Raw genomic sequence first — 22,925 nt, 5'->3', positions numbered from 1 at the left:
ATTAAATAATCTGTTACAGGATTATGTTGCTGTAAATTTACAGTTGAGCCGTTCAGAGCAGAAGTGGTGTAAGTCAAAAATGGGTAATGAGGGTTAAAGTAAACATTCTGTAAAATACAGCGCAAAGTAGCAATTAATATTCAGTTTCTTTAAACTGTTAGTAGTCAGTGGATAGCAAGAAGGACATACTAATTGCTGCTTTGCACTGTATTTTACAGAATTTGTACTTTAAACCTCATTACACAACTTTGACTTACACCACTTTTGCTCTGAACGGCTCAGTTGTATATAATGGTACCTACATTTTTAACTTCTAAATAGAAATTATGTATTGTAAAACAGTTTAGGTAAAATTGGGTCCTAAAGTCACTTGTATAATTTTGCCACGGAAGTATTTTTGTGGTGAAGTAATATAAGTTCAAGGGTTTTCAGTATTTGTGTTTTATTTAAAAGAAGAACAAGAACATTGCTTACAACATTGAAACATTCCTGTCTTAACAGCATTTGAGCTTTCTTATTATCATATTATGACACAAATTGTGTCTATATAACCGAAAGAAGTAGGTTAAGAACATTTTTAATTTTCAATGAAATTCAGCCTTAGTCGCTGTCCATCTATAGAAGTCACATCTCCCTGTGCTGCAACATCTGTGTTTCTGTCATGAAGTGCATCTGTAGGCCTCCTACCGCGAGTATTCCTTGAACTTTCTCTTCCATACCTCTTCCACGTCCACGTCCTGCAGTCCTTAATATAGGTCCCTCCTCATGCTTAAGATCATCAAAGAAAGAGTGGTGTATGGCTGGGATGAATTTCTTTAGCTCTTGCAAGTTTTCCACTTAGCAAAATTTATCCTTATTGGATCACTGTTTAGTTGGTCCAGCTCAATGTGTGCAGGCCTTCCACGAAGATGTTTAGAAAAATCAGCGCTGTAATATGTTACCTCTGTCCATTATGACAAATCAATTAGTCAAATAAGTTTAGTTGGTCCAGCTCAATGTGTGCAGGCCTTCCACGAAGATGTTTAGAAAAATCAGCGCTGTAATCTGTCCATTATGACAAATTAATTAGTCAAAAACAGTAGAAATGCAACAACATTTTGTAAAAAACGCACTTGTATTAGTTTGCCTATCAGTCAAAACTCTGTATGCATTGTAATACAAGAGTTAGGCCAACAGAGAACAGCACTGACTGGAATTGCACTTATATTACTTTTTCTCTGAACAGGAGTGACATTAAAGATTTAGAATATACACTTATCTCAATTTTTTCAAAAATGTCACCTGTATCACTTTGCTTCTAAGTGCCTCAAATAAAAACAATTCAGAAACAGCTTATTTAAAAACAAATTAACTACACAATTGAAAATTAGTTTATACTAGTTAAAAGCACACGGCTTTGCCCAAGTTTTCCTTTTTGCTTCTGACTTGAGATCTCGGCAACTCAACTATAAAAAACCAAAACGAGTGACCGTCTTTACTAAGCTTTCCTCGTCCCTAAGGATGAATTTTTACATAGCGTCACTTACATGAATTAATGACCTTAGCCTCTCTAAGGAAAATTCTAATAGAAAAAGGAGCATCTTCTGCGGACCTTTGGAAAAATAAATAAGGAAGAGACTAGTGAAGATTTCTGTGTTGAATGTGGCATTTTATGAAGCAGAATCATCGACATTGCGACGAAGTAAAGAGAAACATCTGGAAGCATTTGAAATGTAGACATGGAAAATAACGGAGCTTTTGAAATTGGACAAAGGATAAGAAATGAAGCTGTGTTAGAAAGAGTGGGTGAAGGAAGGATAATGCTGAAAGTAATCAGGAAGAAAAAAGAAACTGGCTGGGCCACTGGTTAAGGAGAAACTACCTATATTGAAGGATGGTGAACGAGTGGAATGTTGGAGGTAGAAGAAATTATCAGATGATAGACAACATTGAATTAGGAACGTAGGCCTATGCAGTTTCTAACAAGCAAACATTCCTATGGGGGCAGATAAAAAAAACACAATTTTATGGGAAGATTTATTAGAACAGACGCAGCAATTGAAGGGTTCAGAGCCATAGGGGGCCAAGCGCCATTTATTAAAAACGGAGAAAGCAAGGGTTAAAGTTAAGTGAATACCATAGTTTAATGAAGATTGACATATTATTTACTTTGAATGTGTATACTTTATATTACTTGCTATATGTTTCCATTGAATTATGATAATAACTTCATTTTAACCCTTGTTTTCTGCGGTTTTAGTAAATGGCGCTTGGCCCACTATGGTTCTGAACCCTTCAATTGTTGAGCTATTTTTCAACATATTCCCCACCGGAACTGAAACAATATTGTCATACCGTGGGATCAACACAGAGTTGCAGATGGCTGTCACACACTGGTTCCGATCCCAGGCGGTAGACTTCTACAACACAGGGATACAAATGTTGATCCCACGATATGACAAAATGTCTCAATTTTGGAATTTTGGTGGGGAATATGTTGAAAAATACCTCAACAACTGCTGTATCTGTTTTAATAAATATTTCCATGAAATTGTGTTTTCTTTCTGAAAACAGCACCAGGGAATCTTACTTTCTGGACGACTCTCGTAATTGCGCTCGAGTGGCTAAAATTCATATAAGTACTTGTTTTTTCATTGTTAACACGGTGGAGGAAAAAAATTAACTCTTTTATCTGGTCTCATGAGAATGTTTGCTTATAAGAGGTAGGCGGAAAATAGAGAAGATTGGAGAATGCTGGGTTTGCAGTGTAGGATCTGCCCTTGAGCAGAAAACTATGAACAAATGAATATTATATCTAGAATCTAGGATAATGTACAGAATTATAGGCTATTAATGAAATTATAGTAATTTAAGTATAGGCTTAATTGTCAAAGAGTTTTTGTACTTTGTAACGTGTTAATAGCATTTTTAATGAAAATTTTAAGACTACGTAGTGGTACCAGTAATAGTATTTTATTTGACGATGCTTTGAACTGCGGAAACCACTCAAATATATCCGTATCCTCTGGGGAATGGAAGTCGTACATAATTTACATCCTAAGTAGATTTTGTTTTGATCGAGATCGTTTCGCACAGCTCTCCAGTGAGTAAGGATTGAATTATTGCCCGCTTCCGTTCGGGACCAATACTTTCGGGAAAAAATTAATTGGCATAAAAATAAAAGCATTTCCAACTGATTTCCTTCCCTTATACTATGTATTGTGAACCGCCATCTGAGTGCGTCATCTGAAACCCAGCAATTAGAGACGCGATACATTCACAGCAGCAGCTGCTTGGTGATGCGTCACTCTGTAGTCTTTATGAATAATCTACACGCATATTCTGTAATTGATAGGCGGTATCGATCCTGTTCGATTAGTTGTCCTGTAAATGTGAAATGATTGATAACGGAAGGAACTCTGAGCCGTAGTTCGACAAGAACGGTTTCATCTTCTTAGGACCTTTGGGGAAGAGTACATTTTCTTATACAACTAGATGAAGATCCATATTTGTGATACTGCCATTGAAGTTTTAAATATCCACACAATCTGTTCTCTTTTAATTCCATCTATTCTGATCCACAAGAAATAATCAAGGGAAGAACGCTAGTCACGTGAGATCTTAGCAGTAAATCATATATATATATTTTTTTTTGTGCTGGCCTTCAAAGTATTCTACGGTAGTTTAGTTATCTGTTCCATATTTCGCAAAGAAAATTACGCACAATGCATATTTTATAGTCCATAAATCTAACTTTACACAAACTTGTAGATGTAAAATTCTTAATTCTCGTTGGATAAACTACATTTGAATCTCATTCTCAAGACGTTGCATGATATAAAATGAAGCATATTTAAAATCCCTTAAGCTGCAATGTAAATTATTTGCCTACAGGCCTATATCATATTAGCAGTCCAATTATAATAAAATAGTGTCATAATTAAACGCGCCATGAACTGAAGTAAGTCACGCAACAGTAACATTGAAGTTGTGTGCATCTGCACTTGGAATTTCGCGTGTTGTTCTATGGAAATACAGTTGCAGATCATTGGTGAACATAAATATGGTAGTTGAGTCCTGATGACGGGGACAAGTGTTGCATAAACCTTGTAAACGTAACACAAATCTTCCCCTTACGTGTGACACGACAGATGTCTAGAAAGCTTACCAGGAAAGAGTTCCCCTGGTAAAAATAATTACATAAGATGACTCAAGCGCTAAAGGAAATGGAAAAGTTCACATTTTCTGGGTATAAAACGAAGTAGTTCTCCTGTAAGGAATTACCTCTGAATGACGATTCACTCATTCACTCATTTAGGTACTCATTAGTTGGCTTGTTCATTCGTTTATTTACTCATTCGTTCATTCATTCGTTTCTTCGTTTGTTAGCTCGTTTGTTCGATCATTTGTTCGCTCGTTCATTCGTTCGTTCATTCATTCATTCGTTTGTTCGTTCGATTGCTCGTTTATTCATTCGTTTGTTTGCTAGTTCGTTCGTTCGTTTATTCATTCGTTAGTTCGATTGTTCGATTGTTCGGTCGTTCGTTTGCTCGTTTGTTCGCTCATTTTTTCATTCGTTCGTTCGCTCATTTGCTTACTCTTTCGTTCATTCATTCGTTTGTTCCTTCGTTTACTCGTTTGTTGCTCGTTCGTTCATTCATTTGTTTGTTCGTCCGTTAGTTCATTCATTCGTTTGTTCGTTCGTTTACTCGTTTGTTCGCTCGTTTGTTTACTCGTTTGTTTGCTCGTTCGTTCATTCATTTGTTTGCTCGCTCGTTCATTCATTCGTTTGCTCGTTCGTTCATTCATTCATACGTTTATTCATTCATTCATTCGTTTGTTCGTTTGTTCGCTCGTTCGTTCATTCATTCGTTTGCTCGTACGTTCATTCATTCGTTTGTTCGTTCATTCATTCGTTTGCTCGTACGTTCATTCATTCGTTTGTTCGTTCATTCATTCGTTTGCTCGTTCGTTCATTCATTCGTTCGTTCGTTCATTCATTCGTTTGTTCGTTCGTTTACTCGTTTGTTCGCTCGTTTGTTTGCTCGTTCGTTCATTCATTCGTTTGCTCGTCCGTTCCTTAGCTCACTTTTTTGCTCGTTTGTTTGCTCGTTTGTTCGTTCGTTTGCTCGTTTGTTTGCTCGTTTGTTCGTTCGTTTGCTCGTTTGTCTGTTTGTTTATTTGTTTGTCTATCTGTGTGTCTCTCTGTCTGTCTCTCTGTTTGTATGTATGTTTGTCTCTTTGTTTGTTGTCTATTTATCTATGTATTTAGGCTATGTATTTGAAAAGAAATGCATTGCTTTCAAATGACGTGATAACTATAGGAGTTTCATTCCTTTGTCATAACACAGAGCAGATACAGATGATTTTCCATCTGTTTCCATCGTTTTTTCTCAGTCACTGTGAAGACTTAGCCCACGCTATAGCAACGGCTGTCCCTTATGAAAAATTATTGGATAACAAACTCGATTATAGTAACGAAAAGAGAATATCAGAGGGAATTTAGTATTCGCAATCCTATCACGGAAAAGACATTATTGGTCTTTGTGCTCTACTTGGAAAAAGCTAAAACGTTTATGAGTGAAAGCGGCAAGCAGTGTCATACTCGATATGTCAAAGACATGCGAAGAGTGCCAATATAAAGGCTTAGGGGTGTAAATGTTAGGGCGTTGTGCCATTTTGCATGAAGATTATGTTCTTAATCCTGCTGAATTTTGATTGATAGGAAGATAATATTCAAATGGATTTGATGGAGGTGGGATATGATTGTAGAGACTGGATTAAGCTTACTCAGGATAGAATAGAGACGATGGTGGGCTTATATAAGGGCGGTAATGAACCTCCGGGTTCCTTAAAAGCCATTTGTAAGTAGATATGAATGAAACTGAATAGAAGATTTGACATTTTGTCTTGTATTTTCATCTCATGCGTAGTTCTATAACATTCCTTATTTTTAAATGTCGGGGACCACATTCTGATAACCAGTGCTACAGATTCTGCTTCTGAAACTGCCAGACACAAAAAAAAAAATATTGCTAATCTTTTATCTAAGAGACAGCTCTTTCAACTCAACAGCGAGAAAGAGTTGTTTGCAAAAACATAGCTAAGTAGCTATCATTTCAATATCCGTTGCTTTTTGCATTCAATTTTTTTATTCCTTCATACCTATAAATGATAAACTCTTTAATTCATCTGTCATATTTTATCTTCAGACTTCCTTATTATAAAATCTGTTCGTGACAGTAGCGCTTTCTTGAAGGTTTCATCTATATTACTTTTCGTCTTAAAACTTTAAGAAATTCATCTTGGATATCAATACTTCGTATTGATTTAAAGCGAGAAAGAAATGTCTCTTTTGCTAATAAAAAGATGGAATACCTTCATAACGTCCTGTAAGAGTGTAACAAGTCACCGGAAGAAAGCCTTCTTGTATCCTTCCTTAGTATGGTTCATAAATCCTTTAACATTAATTGCGAAATGAGTCCGAGGTCCAACGCCGAAAGTTACCCAGCAATTCTGCTTCAATTTGTTGAGGGAAAACTCCGGAAAAACCTGAACGAGGTAACTTGTCCCAACCAGGATTTGAACTCGGGCCTGCTCGTTTCACTGTCAGACACGCTAACCGTTACTTCACAGCGGTGGACATGACTGCTCCTTGCTCAACGAAGTTCTTTCAGGTCTCTGTTCGGACAACAATCGATTTTCCATCTAGTTTCCACCGTTTTTATATTTCTGGTGATAGCCTTTTCTGCTAAGTGTTGCCTCAAGCTTCGTATCATCCATTTGGTGCTCCTTTTGTTATGATCTTCTGATTACAAATGGACGTCTCGAGAGACAGAGAGAGAGAGATGCGGAGCTGTTTGCCCTGCAGTGTAAGTTTGCTCGAGTTAAGTAATGTTAGCTGGTTCAGATTCTCATGGGGAAGGAATTTCGGCCATTATAGGGACCTGAGTCCAAAAAACATCATGACTAACTTGGGTAGCTACGATAGATGGCGAAATCCGGTTACGAAAACCTGACGCAGCCCACAAGTCGAAAGAGCTTTGCATACTGCCTATAACACCAGGCGGTCAGTAGCAAAACCTCATTTCTATTTTCTCAAGCTGATGCGCGGAGCTCTAATTAGAATATTTATTTACGAGACAAATGTGAAAAATGACATTTTATTTTGTGAGTAGGGATGGTCGCCAAACAAAGCCATAGATTGAGTGAACAAAACATAATCATTTTTAACATACCTATATTATTTTTTAGACAGCCGTTCGTGCTGGTAGACCTATAGAGACAATTCTATTCTCATAGCTACTTCACTGTTGTATCTCCCACAATGCAAAGTTACACTTTAGCACACTAAACTAGGCAGTGGTGTAGCATTTTATTTCATATCGAGAGGTCCTCGGTTTAAATCAATTCTTTGGTAGACGGGAAAGGGCACATAAGTCAAAAAAAATAATTTTTCAGGAGAGACTTTTTTTAAATTTACTCTTAACTGAATATAAGTATAGTATCGAAATTAATATATGTTGTTTAAAGTAAGATCCTTTTCAATTTAAAATACAAGACATTTTATTACTTCAAAAATTAGAAAAAAAACTAGACTCATAGGGAAAAACAAAAAATCGACTTTTTTTTTACATATGTGGCTTTTCCCCCGACCAAAGAATTTATCCCTTAATTGCTTGTAATTACATTTAATTAAAATAGTTCTTGAAGTAATTAATTGTATTTTAATTGCGTACATTTCCCAGCCAAAAAAGCGGTAATTTTAAAGTAATCCTGGCATTCTTTTAACTGATTTATTGTTCGGTTGCGATTGCTGCTGTGATATCTGGTGAAAAAACCGAGCGAGATGGATCTTGCGTATCGAATGGGACTCGCATTCGGGTAGTCCGTGGTTCAATTCCCGGACAGACCAACCTGACTGTGGTTTTCCACAGTTACTCAGGCAAATGCCGGGTTGGAATTTTCATTGCCACGGTCCATTTTTCCTTCTCCTTCCAAAAGCGCTAGTCATGTTTGATTGTGTAATGACCTAATGTAATTGCTGTATTATTTCTTGGGTTAATAAGACAGTTATTGGAGAATTATTATCTTTATTTCATTTACACGCAATAATGACAATTAATAATTGAATTCATAATAAATGAATAATAATAATAATAATTAATGTCAATAATAATAAATATTAACAATAATAATAATAATAATAAATAACAATATTATAATAAAATTAACAAGGAGCATCCTAAATTAAATGACCCAAGATCACTTAAAATAACATTTAAAGTAAATCTAATTTGTATCTTAATCCTGAATTCGAAATAAAACCCACGAGTATTATGATATGTTCATCCATGCACAAGTACCTTTCAGCACTACATTCATTTCGCTGTCAACTCACTCACTGCACTGGTACTACGACACATTTTACGGATACTATCTTGATTTCACTAACACTTCAAAAACATTTCATTGTTCAAATACTTTATTCTATCACTAGAAACTATAAAACTTCACTGACACAAACATACTTCATTGACACAACACACTTCTTCACTGATACAACACTTCAAATAATAAAACATCAATTACACCCTTTAAATAGTGTGCGTAATATACTACCGTCTATTAGTAAAGTCCTTAAGCCTATTTTTAAATATAGTTTTTGGTTATCGGTAAAGTAAGTAAGTCTGCAGGTAAAGCATTCCAGTCCCTGATAGTACGATTGAGAAAAGAAAACTTTCCAGTGTCCGTCCTCTGTCTTCTTTCCTCATTTTATGTGAGTAATCGTTCCTTGAAGAGTAGTTTGGCTGCTGCAACCTATTTTTTATTTATCTCCACGAAAAGCCACACAGATAGCCGTTCCTATGAGCAGTGGTGTGTCGTTGCATCTCTGAAATGTTGCTATACTTCGCAAACGGGTTCTAATTTGTGATGATGCAGCTGCTACTCTAGCATGAACACGACTGAAAACCGGAATACACAATACAGGCGAGTGAATCCGTACGTGTACAGTAGAGATGGGGGGGTGGGAAACGTAGTTTAGTTGTGAGTAGAACTAAAGAACGAGACGGCATTAATGGTATACAGTGTATCACTGATAAGTCGTCTTGTAGTTAGTTCATGTTTAATTTTATTACATTGGAATATCCAAGATTATGGAGTAGTAATAATAATGGCGGTCTAGAATTTTACTGTGCAAATCCAAGGAGGTCTTTTTGCTTGGACGAGTTGTAGCCTAATGCATATGAATTACGAGTAAGAGAGCGGACTTTGATACGTACCTTGTGGCGTCTTCTAGAACGCTGCTGAGGGGGTAGAAACGACCCGGCTCCCTCATTACTTCGCACAACATCCTCTGGCGACAGTCTTCAGACAACACGCGCAGAAACTCAAAGTAGAAGTCCAACTTCTGTAGACGTTGTCGTACCTGTTCAACACAACAGAGCACGAAGTTGAACGCCGCGAGGTATATGCAGTTTATCAAACATTAATCCCGTGTATGTAGTTGAACGTAAAGTTTGAAAAATATTTTAAAACGTTGATACGCTAGGCTTGAGTTGGCTATACTAATAATTATAGGCAAAATCTGAATACTTCTGGGTTCGTGTTCAGAAGGAGGCAGATTTTTTTAATTCATAACAGTTTCAGTGGTTTACTCAGCTTCCTACAAACTTTATGTTTGCAAAATATATATTATCTCATTATTAATCATCATCATCATCATCATCATCATCATCAACAACATTACTAGCTTTTAAGGAATCCGGAGGTTCATTGCCGCCCTCATATAAGCCCGCCATTGATCCCTATCCTGAGCAAGATTAATCCAGTCTCTACCATCACATCCCACCTCCCTCAAATCCATTTTAATATTATCTTCCCATCTACGTCTCGGCTTCCCCAAAGGTCTTTTTTCCTCCGGCCTCACAACTAACACTCTATATGCTCTCATTATTAATACCTATTTATAAAATAATTACAGGTATATTGTTATTATTATTATTATTATTATTATTATTATTATTATTATTATTATTATTATTGTAAAAAGTGGAAGGAGTTCAATGACACTAACGTTGCACCTCGTAACTTAAATTCTTAAGATAAAGGTAACTTGATTTTCCTTTGCCATTTTGCATTATTTATTCTTATTTAGTGAGAAATCGACTTTGTATGTAGGAAAGTTTGCGACATCGCAGAAAATTCAATAGCACTCGCACCTAATCCTACGCAGAATTGAGGGCAATGATGTAAACAAATACTGCCTGTTGCACGTTCCGCCCTGAAAAACGCTCTGTGACATACGTAATGCTGAATTCAAGCATTGCTTCTGGTAACAGCGTTACCAAACATCCATTACTTAAAATGATTTATTATTAAAGTATTATTATTATTTTTATTATTTTCATATTAAAATACTCTTGAACTGCAGACATGAAAGAAAAATTCTACAAAATATTCGTTATAAAGAAAACTCAATATAAAAAGTTTATAAATTGTGCAATTCTAAATGTGTTTAAGGGGACACATATGATATAATTTTTCAAACTTCCACAATTTTATTTTCATCCAAAATTTGTGACATTTAAACTACATAAACAGACCTATAATACTATCATCTGTACAAAGTTTGGTGCCATTATGGCTAATAGTTTTGAAATTATATTTTTAAATATATTTTATACCGACGTCACTAAAAAGACTCCTTAGGTCAAAGTTTTAAAACCTTTTAGTTCATATTTGAGCAATAGTTTGGAAACAGTCATGGGGATAAAAATTAATTAGGTTTTTGAGCTCAGTTTAAATAGAGAGTCAATATGAATTTTTAAATTTCATTAATTTAACATTACAGAATATTTCAATGTAAGTGCAATATGAATATGACCCGAAGGAACTTAATATTAGTATTTTATACAAATGCTAAATAAATAGTAATATTTATCAACATTTAATTGACCTCTAGGATAAGTTACAGACCAATCCGACAATAACTGTTGTGCAAGGAGCTTTCTGTATTCAAGAAACTGCTTAAAATTTTTAAGTAGAGAAAACAGCATTATATATAATAATCCGAAGCACGACAGTCCATGAAGAACCATGACCGTCCAGTCGGCTGCTGTCCTCACGTCACATACCGAAGCAGAGGTTGACGATCATCCAACCAGAATGGAAGTATCATATGGTTAGCACGATGACCCCCCCCCCCAGCCATCATAGCTGAGTTTCGTAACCAGATTTCGTTACCTATCGTACCTCCCCAAGTGGATCACGATGCTGGGTGGGCACCGGTCCAATACACTGACCGAAATTTCATGAGGAATCGAACCAGCGCGCATTCCGTAACGCGAGTCTTAGACAGGATCCCTTAGACCACGACGTCATGCACCGTATGTTTTAAAACATATTTTGATTATATGGCTAGATAATTTTAAACAGTCTCAATTTCATTATTACGATCATGAAAACAAAAACGTGGACTTTCTTAAAATTTGTCAGCTTTATTTCACCACAGTATCCCGTTAAAAGATAATGGTAACAAAAATGTTCATACAAAGCAATTTTTTTTGGGAAATCTAAGCGCAAAGGAACACAATCGTATATACTTTTTCATTCTTATTTTCGCTCATTTTTGAGATCCTCATTGATGTCTTTCGCGTATTAGTCAACTCGAGCTGTATAAAATGTGTTTCAAATATGGAATACAGGAATATACTGTATAATAATAGAATTTAATTTTGTTGAAATTCCTTGAGTATAAATACTGAAGTATGTTCTGTACTAGAGATAGATATGAAACTGATTTGTTTCAGAATGAGAGGGAAAGAGCACTTGTTGAACTTCAGTTTTGCAATGACCATTCATTTTCACGTAACTATAGCTACCCTGCCATAATGATTAATCTTTTCTATTATAAATAATACTGTTTAGAAATCTCTGCACCGCATTCAATTTAGTTACAATTACTGAAATCTATTTGGAGAAATCTGCATGCTGCTAATGCTTTTAAAATTAAGCGCTATCAATTATTATTTTGTTTTATGTTTCAAGTTACGTAGTCATGTATACGAATGTGGCAATAAATTCTGTGAGGGGACAAGTTTCAATTTAATTACTTCACAAATTGCAGTGTTTTCTGCTAATGAGAATACCTGGAAGTTTTGTTGTAATTAAAAATTCGTGTGAAAAAGAATGTAAACGATCAGAATCACCACCACCACCACTACCACCACCACTACCACCACTACCATCCTTATCTCTACCGAGATGACCATCTTTACCATCAGAATCATAATGAAAATCACCGCGAACACGATCATAATTATCCACCACCAATACAACTTTATACTGCTATCTTCACCAACAATATCACCTCAACACCACCAATCATCATCACCAACATTATCATAATCATCATCATCATCATCATCATCATCATCATCACGATCATAATCTACAATATAGCCATTATAACCTCGACCATACCAATCATAACAATTTGAAAAAGTGAAATCATGTAATAATTGTAACCATTATCAGCTTCACCGCCAACATAATGATCTCCACCATAACCACAATCTTATTTTCATAATCTCCATCATCATCACCAACACCATCATTTCCAATATAATTATCATAACTTCTATCACCATCATAATCTCAAATTTTAGTTTATTATATTGTATTTTATATCGTTTGTAGTAAGATAGTTACTGCTGGTTGGTGGAAGAGAAGATCTGAAAGCCGTACCTCTACCAGATGAGACAAATAAATAAATAAATAAATAAATAAATAAATAAATAAATAAATAAATAAATAAATAAATAAGTAAATAAGTAAATAAGTAAGTAACTAAATAAGTAAATAACTAAATAACTAAATAAGTAAATAAATAAATAAATAAATGAGTAAATGAGTAAGTAAATGAGTAAATAAATTAGTAAATGAGTAAGTAAATGAGTAAGTAAATGAGTAAATGAGTAAGTAAATAAATGAGTAAATGAGTAAATGAGTAAAGGAGTAAATAAATGAGTAAAGGAGTAAATAAATGAGTAAAGGAGTAAATAAATGAGTAAAGGAGTAAATAAATGAATAAAGGAGTAAATAAATGAGTAAAGGAGTAAATAAATGAGTAAAAGAGTAAATAAATAAGTAAATGAATGAATGAATGAATGAATGAATGAATGAATGAATGAATGAATTAGTTAATAAGTAACTGAGTAACTAAATAATTAAGTAAATAAGCAAATTAATTAATTAATCCTATTAGTAAATCAGTATTATTCTTCCATTTCATAGAATTTGCTGGAAATACTGCTAGCATCTGTACAAAATTAAATTATAGTTTATTTAACGACGCTCGCAACTGCCGAAGTTATATCAGCGTCGCGTATCTGTACATAACTGGTACTTTCTAAAATGTTTAAATAATCCTAAATTGCTCTCTGTTCTTGGGAACTTCCGGCATAAATTTATTTTCAAACATTGTCCTTAAATGTTTCTAAAATGTAGAAATTCGACGAATACACTTAATTTTTTAATTTATCTATACTTGCATTTCGTAGGACAAAAATCGTGATTCCATAAATACCATCCTATTTCTCCTCTGTTGACACACGACGTCACTGTTTTCATGTCCCTGTCTGAAACAATTCCGCTATATTTTGTTTAATTTTCAATGCGTCCTCTTGTTCTTCACTTCAAGGTATATGCAAATCAGCCCTTTCCAACTTCACAGATTATTCCAGTGTTCCCCGTGCTTCTCTGAACTTTTATTCCTCTAAGTTTGTAGTAATAATCTGATATAAACTAGTCTGGAGTCGTCCATACTTGACAGACCTTACTTTCAAAGTATTACGATATCTCCAGTCTTGTGGTTTGTTGACAAAACTTCTAGCTCGTATCTAATAATATCATTTCTAATTTTATCTACTTTGTACAGCTTTTCACTCTGCGAAGGGATATAACTAGCCTATTTTATTTTGCCATCTCGCATTCTACTGATCTCCCTTTGTGATATTACTCAGAATAATTAACATCCATAGGTATAGCAAAGTGGAATTAGCTTGCTTTTGTGAAATTTAATTTTAATTCCTTTCCTGATTAAATATTTTAATGTTCCATACTTAGATAAGCTTACAGCTTAGAATCCATTCACTTTACATTCAGTATCTGTTTGTTTCGTATTGCTAATATCAATATCACATCCTACATATTTTAATTGTTTGAAATATAAAATTGTCTTGTCTAGTGTTTCAATTGCTACCATTATTTTAGATCTGAATTAATATTTACATTGAAAATCCATAATTTTTTGCTTGTTAATTGATGCCTTGATTTCCACGTTTTGTTTCATTACTCTTGCAAATGCCTTATGAAAGCCTGTGAAGGCTGAATATATTTCAAGATTTTGCTTGTTTCGTTTTTCTGTTACTTTTAAAGATATTATGTGTACACAATTTTCCTTCTAGAGTGAAATGTTGATTTTATTTGTCGCCGTCATTGTCGTCAGCATTATATCATCTCATCACCAGTAAGATCAGCATCATCACTATCAGAGTCATCAGCATTATCGTCATGGTCATCATCAGAATAAGCTTCATGAACATGATCAGCAATATTATAGGAATTAAAACTAAAGGACTAGGCTCGGAGTGAAAGTTAGGCCTATGCTGAATAAACGGCGAAACTGTCTTACAAAGTTGTATTTACGAATACTGTTTTACCACTACATATATCCACTATTAAACTCATTGCAATAGAAGACTGAGTTTATTGCGTATCAGATAGTGGAACTCTGCAACAGTGCATAGAACGAAGAGCTCTGCTGTTGTGTGAGCGTTAGCTAGACAGTTAATTAAATTTGGCAGCTTTATGTATCACACTAAGTTAGCTTGCCGTATTGTAGAGCTTTACTGCGATAAACAAGCATGTTGGAGGTATTACTGTAATTTCACTCGTTCAATGATGACTTTTGTAACTTTTCCCTTATTAATATTATGATTTAAATTTATATTAAATGTGATAAATATATATGCACGTAACATTTTTGTAAGAAATAATAATAATAATAATAATAATAATAATAATAATAATAATTATATATATATATATATATATATATATATATATATATATATATATACACACACACACCTGTTCGCATCCGCGTTGACACACGTTCGCACCCATGTTGGAACCTGTTCGTATCCGCGTTGACACACCTTTGCACCCATGTTGGTACCTGTTCGTATCCGCGTTGACACACGTTCGCACTCATATTGGAACCTGTTCGTATCCGCGTTGACACACGTTCGCACCCATGTTGGAACCTGTTCGTATCCGCGTTGACACACGTTCGCACCAATACTGGAACCTGTTCGTATCCGCGTTGACACACGTTCGCACCCATGTTGGAACCTGTTCGTATCCGCGTTGACACACGTTCGCACCCATATTGGAACCTGTTCGTATCCGCGTTGACACACGATCGCACCCATGTCGGAACCTGTTCGTATCCGCGTTGATACACGTTCGCACCCATGTTGGAACCTGTTCGTATCCGCGTTGACAAACGTTCGCACCCATATTGGAACCTGTTCGTATCCGCGTTGACACACGTTCGCACCCATGTTGGAACCTGTTCGTATCCGCGTTGACACACGTTCGCACCCATATTGGAACCTGTTCGTATCCGCGTTGACACACGTTCGCACCCATATTGGAACCTGTTCGTATCCGCGTTGACACACGTTCGCACCCATATTGGAACCTGTTCGTAACCGCGTTGACACACGTTCGCACCCATGTCGGAACCTGTTCGTATCCGCGTCGGCACACGTTCGCAACCATGTTGGAACCTGTTCGTATCCGCGTTGACACACGTTCGCACCCATATTGGAACCTGTTCGTATCCGCGTTGACACACGTTCGCACCCATGTTGGAACCTGTTCGTATCCGCGTTGACACACGTTCGCACCCATGTTGGAACCTGTTCGTATCCGCGTTGACACACGTTCGCACCCATATTGGAACCTGTTCGTATCCGCGTTGACACACGTTCGCACCCATGTTGGAACCTGTTGGTATCCGCGTTGACACACGTTCACACCTATGTCGGAACCTGTTCGTTTCCGTGTTGACACACGTTCGCACTCATATTGGAACCTGTTCATATCCACGTTGACACACGTTCGCACCCATGTTGGAACCTGTTCGTATCCGCGTTGACACACGTTCGCACCCATGTTGGAACCTGTTCGTATCCGCATTGACACACGTTCGCACTCATATTGGAACCTGTTCGTATCCGCGTTGACACACGTTCGCACCCATGTTGGAACCTGTTCGTATCCGCGTTGACACACGTTCGCACCCATGTTGGAACCTGTTCGTATCCGCGTTGACACACGTTCGCACCCATGTTGTGGAACCTGTTCGTATCCGCGTTGACACACGTTCGCACTCATATTGGAACCTGTTCGTATCCGCGTTGACACACGTTCGCACCCATGTTGGAACCTGTTCGTATCCGCGTTGACACACGTTCGCACCCATGTTGGAACCTGTTCGTATCCGCGTTGACACACGTTCGCACCCATGTTGTGGAACCTGTACGTATCCGCGTTGACACACGTTCGCACCCATGTTGAAACCTGTTCGTATCCGCGTTGACACACGTTCGCACCCATGTCGGAACCTGTTCGTATCCGTGTTGACACACGTTCGCACCCATGTTGGAACCTGTTCGTATCCGCGTTGACACAAGTTCGCACCCATGTCGGAACCTGTTGTATCCGCGTTGACACACGTTCGCACTCATATTGGAACCTGTTCGTATTCCCGTTGACACACGTTCGCACCCATGTTGGGACCTGTTCGTATCCGCGTTGACACATGTTCGCACCATGTTGGAACCGGTTCGTATCCGCGTTGACACACGTTCGCACCCATGTTAGAACCTGTTCGTATCCGCGTTGACACACGTTAGCACCCATGTTGGTACACGTTCACATACATCGCACATACGTTAGCACACGTTCGCATTCACGTTTGGCACACGTTCGTATAATTCGCATACACATTAGTAATCTACGTTGACACACGTTCACAACCACACGTAGGCTATAAACTTTAGTTTGCACGTTCTCACTTGCGATGACACACGTTAGCGTCCACGCGTAGGCTCAAACGTTAGCACAGTGGTACGTGAACATCGTTCGCAACCACATTAGTAGACAGACGTTTTCACCTAGGGTGATACACTTTCACAACCACGTTGGCACACGTTCCAACCTACGTTGACGCTCTTCGTACTCTCTTTGACTCATGTTTGCTAGGTTACAAACATTAGCACATATGTACGAGAATACAGTTCACTTCCACGTTAGTAAGCATACGTTCGCACCTGCGCTACCACAGGCTCGCAACCACATTGACATATTTGACCCACATTTGGTACTCGTTCGCTACCACATTGGCACACGTTCGTAACAATATTTACATACGTTCGCACATGCAGGATCTACACCACTTTGACATCCGTTAGCACACGTTTGCAGAATCATTGGCACACTTTCGCAATCAAGCTGGCACACATTTGCACTTACTTTGGTACACGTTCGCACTTACGTTGACACACTTTCGAACCCAAGTTGCCACACGTTCGCAGCTACGTTGACACACATTCGCACACACGTTAGCATGTGTTCGCAACCACGTTGGCACACATTCGCACCGAAGTTGGCACACGTTCGAAATCACTTTGGCTCACGTTCGCAACCACGTTGGCATACGTTCGCACCGAAGTTGGCTTTTGTCCGAACCCACGTAAAGACGTTCATAGCCACGGATATACACATTATCACTCACGTACATACGTTCAAACTCACGTGTACATTCGTTTGCATTCATATGCACACATATTATTAAACCATGTTCGGTATACTTTAGCTAAGTTTATATTTACATATGCAGACACACTCTCGGATATATACATATCCAATTATGTATCCTCACGTGTCCCTCTAGTAGGTTCGAATTCCACGTTAACCACCGGCAAGCCATTGATTTAGCGACAATGGAAATTTAGTCCGCCGGCTTCCTTTGTGTTCTGAGTCAGACATAGACATAGTTGTCACATCTACTCTCCTCTCATCGCATTCTTAGATTTTTGTACATACATTATATACATGCTCATTTAATGTTATTGGATATTATTTAAAACATATCTGTCACTCAGTTGGTTTCATCCATGCCACTGTACTTGTCGTTGGGGCTACTGTCATCAAATTAATTATTATTCTATGGCTGTTATCATGATATCTAGTGAAATACTCTAATAGTTAATTGACCCCTTCAGGCCTGATGTACATTGTTACTTTTTTCTTTTTTTGGAATGTCTTCGATACTTTTAAATATTTTGAAAAATTCAATGTGATAGAAATGGAGAATATTGTTTTTTAAGCATTTCTATACCTGAATTAAAAATAAAATTTAAAATTTTGGGGCCTCAGGGGTCAAAATTGTCCCCAAATTTTTATTTTCTGTGAAGAATTCATTTGGGAATTTTGGATCCCCAGAATGATTATGTGACCAGTTTTTTTTTTCAATTTTTTAAATATAAATTCAGGTCTGAAGGGGTTAATTCTAGCAACATCTACTCCACTTTTTTTTTTGTTAGAGTAGCTAAAGCAATACGCGCTCCCATTGTTGAGTGATATGAAATCGGAGCTGTGCTTTCCATCTTACCGCCTTTAATTTTAGATGTCAATGTGGAATTCGAAGAAACTATACTACAATATCATTACGAAAATACTCTGAATAGGTTACCAGACATAAAGTCCAGGATTATAATATCCATACGTCAAAAGTCCATGGAATAATGTCCACATTGAAAATGTCCATGTTAAATCGTCCAGAATCAAAATGTCCATAGTACTATAATGTCCACTTCACTCTGATGTTCAGAGTCATAATATCCATAGCTCTATAATGTACACTATATCCAGTGTTCATGGTAGTTATAGTAACCTATGTAAACATTTTCAAATGCAGAACTAATCGGAACTGAATTTTTTAAAGACGGAACGAAATCCTCAGTTAGTGCCATCACAGAAGGGTAAGCCACTTCTTTCTTTTCGTGGATACCTGTACCAACATCATGACTTTAATAGAGTTAGGACAAAAATATATTGGCGATACAGGAACATGAACCTCCCAAGCCTGAAAGGCATGCAGCACACAAACAACGCGGTAGAAGACTGGCACAATCTTCTTCAACGCGTGATGGCTGTACATCCATCCACTTGGCGATTTATACAGTGCCTAAAGCCCGAAGAAAATGGAATTTGGACACAAATATTGCAAGCAAGAGTGAGGCATACACAAATTAAAGAGCCGGGAATGAAACGTATTTGACGAATCAAAGACAAATTCTCCAGGTTGTCAGAAACTACAACAGGTACAAAGAAAAAGGAGAAATTCTCTTAAAACTTAAAAGTATTAGTTACCATCTTAAAAGTGGGGTTCCGGCTCCCGATGATTAATAACTTATTTGTACGAGTTATGGAATAATAGTAATATGCGTTACAAGAGCGGTATGTTGACGTTTTCATGTTCGAGGAAAAGATTGAAAAAGCGAAACGTAGTTGAGCTCTTTTAATTTCCGAGAATATGAAAACAAACATACCGCTCGTGTATCGTACATTAATTTGTGCGAAGATTGTTTATTACATACCTGAAAGACGAATTTCTAATTAGTTGCAATGAAATCTCCATGTTGGTTTCTGTTTAATGACGGCAACTTCGGAAAACCAAAATATCTTTCTTCAACATTGTTGCTATAAAATGTTTTCTGTGTTTACTATACTCCAGCAGGCCGTGATATACGTCTGTCTTTTTTTCCCCCAGTCTATAAATGCGAACTTAAAACAAACGGTAAGGTTATGTAATGATTTATTTTTCATTTTAATATTTTAACAATATTATTTATATAACATATTGCAGTAATAACATCGGCATCTGGAATCTTGTTGATTTTTTCACGGCTTCCTTGATGTTACTTGTATCAGGAATGCAATAAGTTTCGTGGAGTAGTAGACTTTACTTAATTTTTGCAAATATTTAAAAACAATAATTAAAATTGCAATTTAGGTGAAATTGCAGTGGTAAGTTTCCAATTTATAATTATTACTATGTTAAACGTCTCTAAAAATAATATGTTAAAAGCCTAAAGCAGTAAAATGAATGTCGCGCTTAAGCGGTAAGAAGAGGGAAATTGTTATGTGTGTTACGTTGGGAATACTGAATGTGGTATTTCACACTTACCGCGTATTGGTTCTGTGCGGAAAACAAGCAAATACGCACGATCTCGCACAAAATTTATTGTGTTCTATTCAAGTAGAATTTTCCTTTGAACTTGGACATTATGGACGTTTGACACTATGAACATTTTGACCTAACAGACGTTTTATCATTTGACCTTTCTGTCGTGTGGACATTTAGTACATGGACATTTTCACCGTATGGACATTTTGACCTCATGGACCTTTTATCATATGGACGTTCTGTAGTATGGACTATATACGGTGGAAGCCTCTGAACAAATTGAGATTTTTTTATAGGTCTATCTTTTCTTTGAAATCTGAGAGTAGAATTTTTGCTTTATTTTTATAAACGTATTTTCTCCCTGAAAATATCGAGAAGAAAAATACACGAATTCTGAGAAATGTGTAGAAATACCTGCATCAACTCCGCGTCGCCCAGGCTGCTGCCCATGTGGTCCACGTCCTTGCTCACAGGACTGACCTCCTCCAGTTCGACCCTGCCGGTGTTCACTTGACCGGCGACGAAGTCTTCGGTGGTGGGCGACGTCTCGGGGATGCTGGCGTAGCTGGACAGCAGACCCCCAGCCTCGTCGAGGATCAGCTGGTCCAGAACCTGCAAGCCTTCATTCGCAGCCTCTTTCGCTTTTTTACCCTCCTGTAGTTTCTGCTTCATCTGCTCTTCGTTATCGCTTACATTTGATAGAAAATCGAAGCGAATCCCTGATGCGGTGCTCGCCAGGGGGAGACTCCAGCCAGGATGCATGAGTGCGAAGATGATGTGCACTCTTACCGCAAGATTACTACAAGCGCTCTTGTAATTCATGGTGGCGGGGCTTTACATTCACAATACAGCACAACACTAACACTTATTGTGTACTATCTGAGCGAAACACGATGTTCGAAGAAAGAAATAGATCTATATTTTTGGAAGTATATATTTCACTGTAACGAAGTAAGTCTTTCAAAGCATTAATTGGCAATTAGAGTATTTTCATTTAAAGATTATAGAGAAAGATCGCAAATACTTTCGTCTTTAAAAATGTTTTTCAAATAATTTATATGCCATTCAAATGTCTGCAGAGCTTGTATAAAAAGTAATCGTTATTACTTAAAATACTTCGTTTAAGTATTAAGAATTTCATATACGTTAAATTCCTTTAAATTCTCTATTATTATACAAATTCTTTTCCATCAAAGCCTTTCACATTTATAATATGTCTATTCAATTTCGTTCAATTTATTTATAACGTCTTGACGAATTTATGGCACAATGTGTTTTAATTAAAAAAAATACGATTATGGGTTAATTCTTGGATTACTATGTAGGCTATATTTCATGATTAACACTGATGATAGACATTGATAGCCCTATTTTTGACAGATCTATATATCTCCTGTAATTATCATTACAGCATTTCTCTTTGAGATTTTGCTTTAAAATTAACTAGTTTTGCATTTTGTTATTCTTATCCCATTGTTTGAGACTTCACTTGATTAATTTATAACCAACTTTTTACGGATATCAAATTTTTTCTTCTAATTGATTTGTTAACTTTGTACATGAATCCTTAGCAACATTGTGTATAAAATTTAACGTTCATTTTTTTGTATCTCGTGTAAGTCTGACTAACAAATAATATGTAAAACCTCTGAACGTTCTCCTATATGCAGACCTCCGCGCTAATGCCAATGTGGAAAAAATTGATCAAGAGGCCAGTGTGACGGCGCTGACGGATGGACGAACGTCATGACCAAACAGACGGAAGTGACGTGGCGAGGGTGAGGGAAAGGGGTCCATACACTTGAGTAATGGACATATCCTGCATTCAATTAAGCATCGTGAGGGACACAGATCCGTCTCTCCCATCAAGTGGCCCCATATCAATCTCTTTCACCGCTTTGTACCAGTGAAATGCACCATTGCACGTTCATTATATTGCCGGTCACATCGTATACCGGGTCACTGTAAGAATTATCACTTGCTGCAATTGGCTCTGACCTGCCATAAAGGAATGTCTAACAGGCAGGTCGTTAAACGCATCCGCCTCGTCGTGGAACCAAGGTCGAAAATCAGGCCACTAGTTATACAAAGTGGACACTGTATGATATGTAATAGCAATATGCGTTACAAGAGCAGTATGTTGAAGTTTTCATGTTCAAGGAAAAGTTTGAAAAAGCGAAACGTAGTTGAGCTCTTTTAATTTCCGAGAATTGAAAGAAAACATACCGCTCGTGTATCGTACATTATTTTGTGCGAAGATCATTTATTACATACCTGAAAGAGGAATTTATAATTTTGTTTTATTGGGTTATTTTACGACACTGTATTAACATCTAGGTTATTTAGCGTCTGAATGAAATGAAGGTGATAATGCCGGTGAAATGAGTCCGAAAGTTACCCAGCATTTGCTCGTATTGGGTTGAGGGAAAACCCCGGAAAAAACCTCAACCAGGTAACTTGCCCCGACTGGGATTCGAACCCGGGCCACCTGGTTTCGCGGCCAGACGCGCTGACCGTTACTCCACAGGTGTGGACGGAATTTCTAATTAGTTGCAATGAAATCTCCATCTTGGTTTCTGTTCAATGACGGCAAATTTGCAAAACAAAAATATCTATC

General features: G+C 37.0%; 1 protein-coding gene across 2 annotated transcripts in view; it reads right to left on the bottom strand.

Annotated features, from left to right (window-relative positions):
* The window catches only part of LOC138697713 (uncharacterized), a 36,864-nt gene extending 14,798 nt beyond the window's left edge, over positions 1-22,066 (bottom strand). The window contains exons 1-2 of one of the 2 annotated variants that reach the window (XM_069823192.1): positions 20,723-22,061; positions 9,264-9,409 (exon numbers count right to left, since the gene is read on the bottom strand). In XM_069823192.1, coding sequence (XP_069679293.1) covers positions 9,264-9,409; positions 20,723-21,130 — 554 coding nt within the window. In that variant the 5' untranslated portion in view covers positions 21,131-22,061. Of the gene's footprint in view, positions 1-9,263; positions 9,410-20,722 lie in introns of both variants that reach the window. The other variant, XM_069823193.1, reaches the window with a different exon arrangement.
* Between the last annotated feature and the right edge of the window lie 859 nt (positions 22,067-22,925).

Source organism: Periplaneta americana, chromosome 4 (assembly GCF_040183065.1).
Source record: "Periplaneta americana isolate PAMFEO1 chromosome 4, P.americana_PAMFEO1_priV1, whole genome shotgun sequence".
NCBI lineage: Eukaryota > Metazoa > Arthropoda > Insecta > Blattodea > Blattidae > Periplaneta > Periplaneta americana.
The sequence above is the reverse complement of the archived record's forward strand: the minus strand, read 5'-3'. Positions and strand labels throughout refer to the sequence as shown.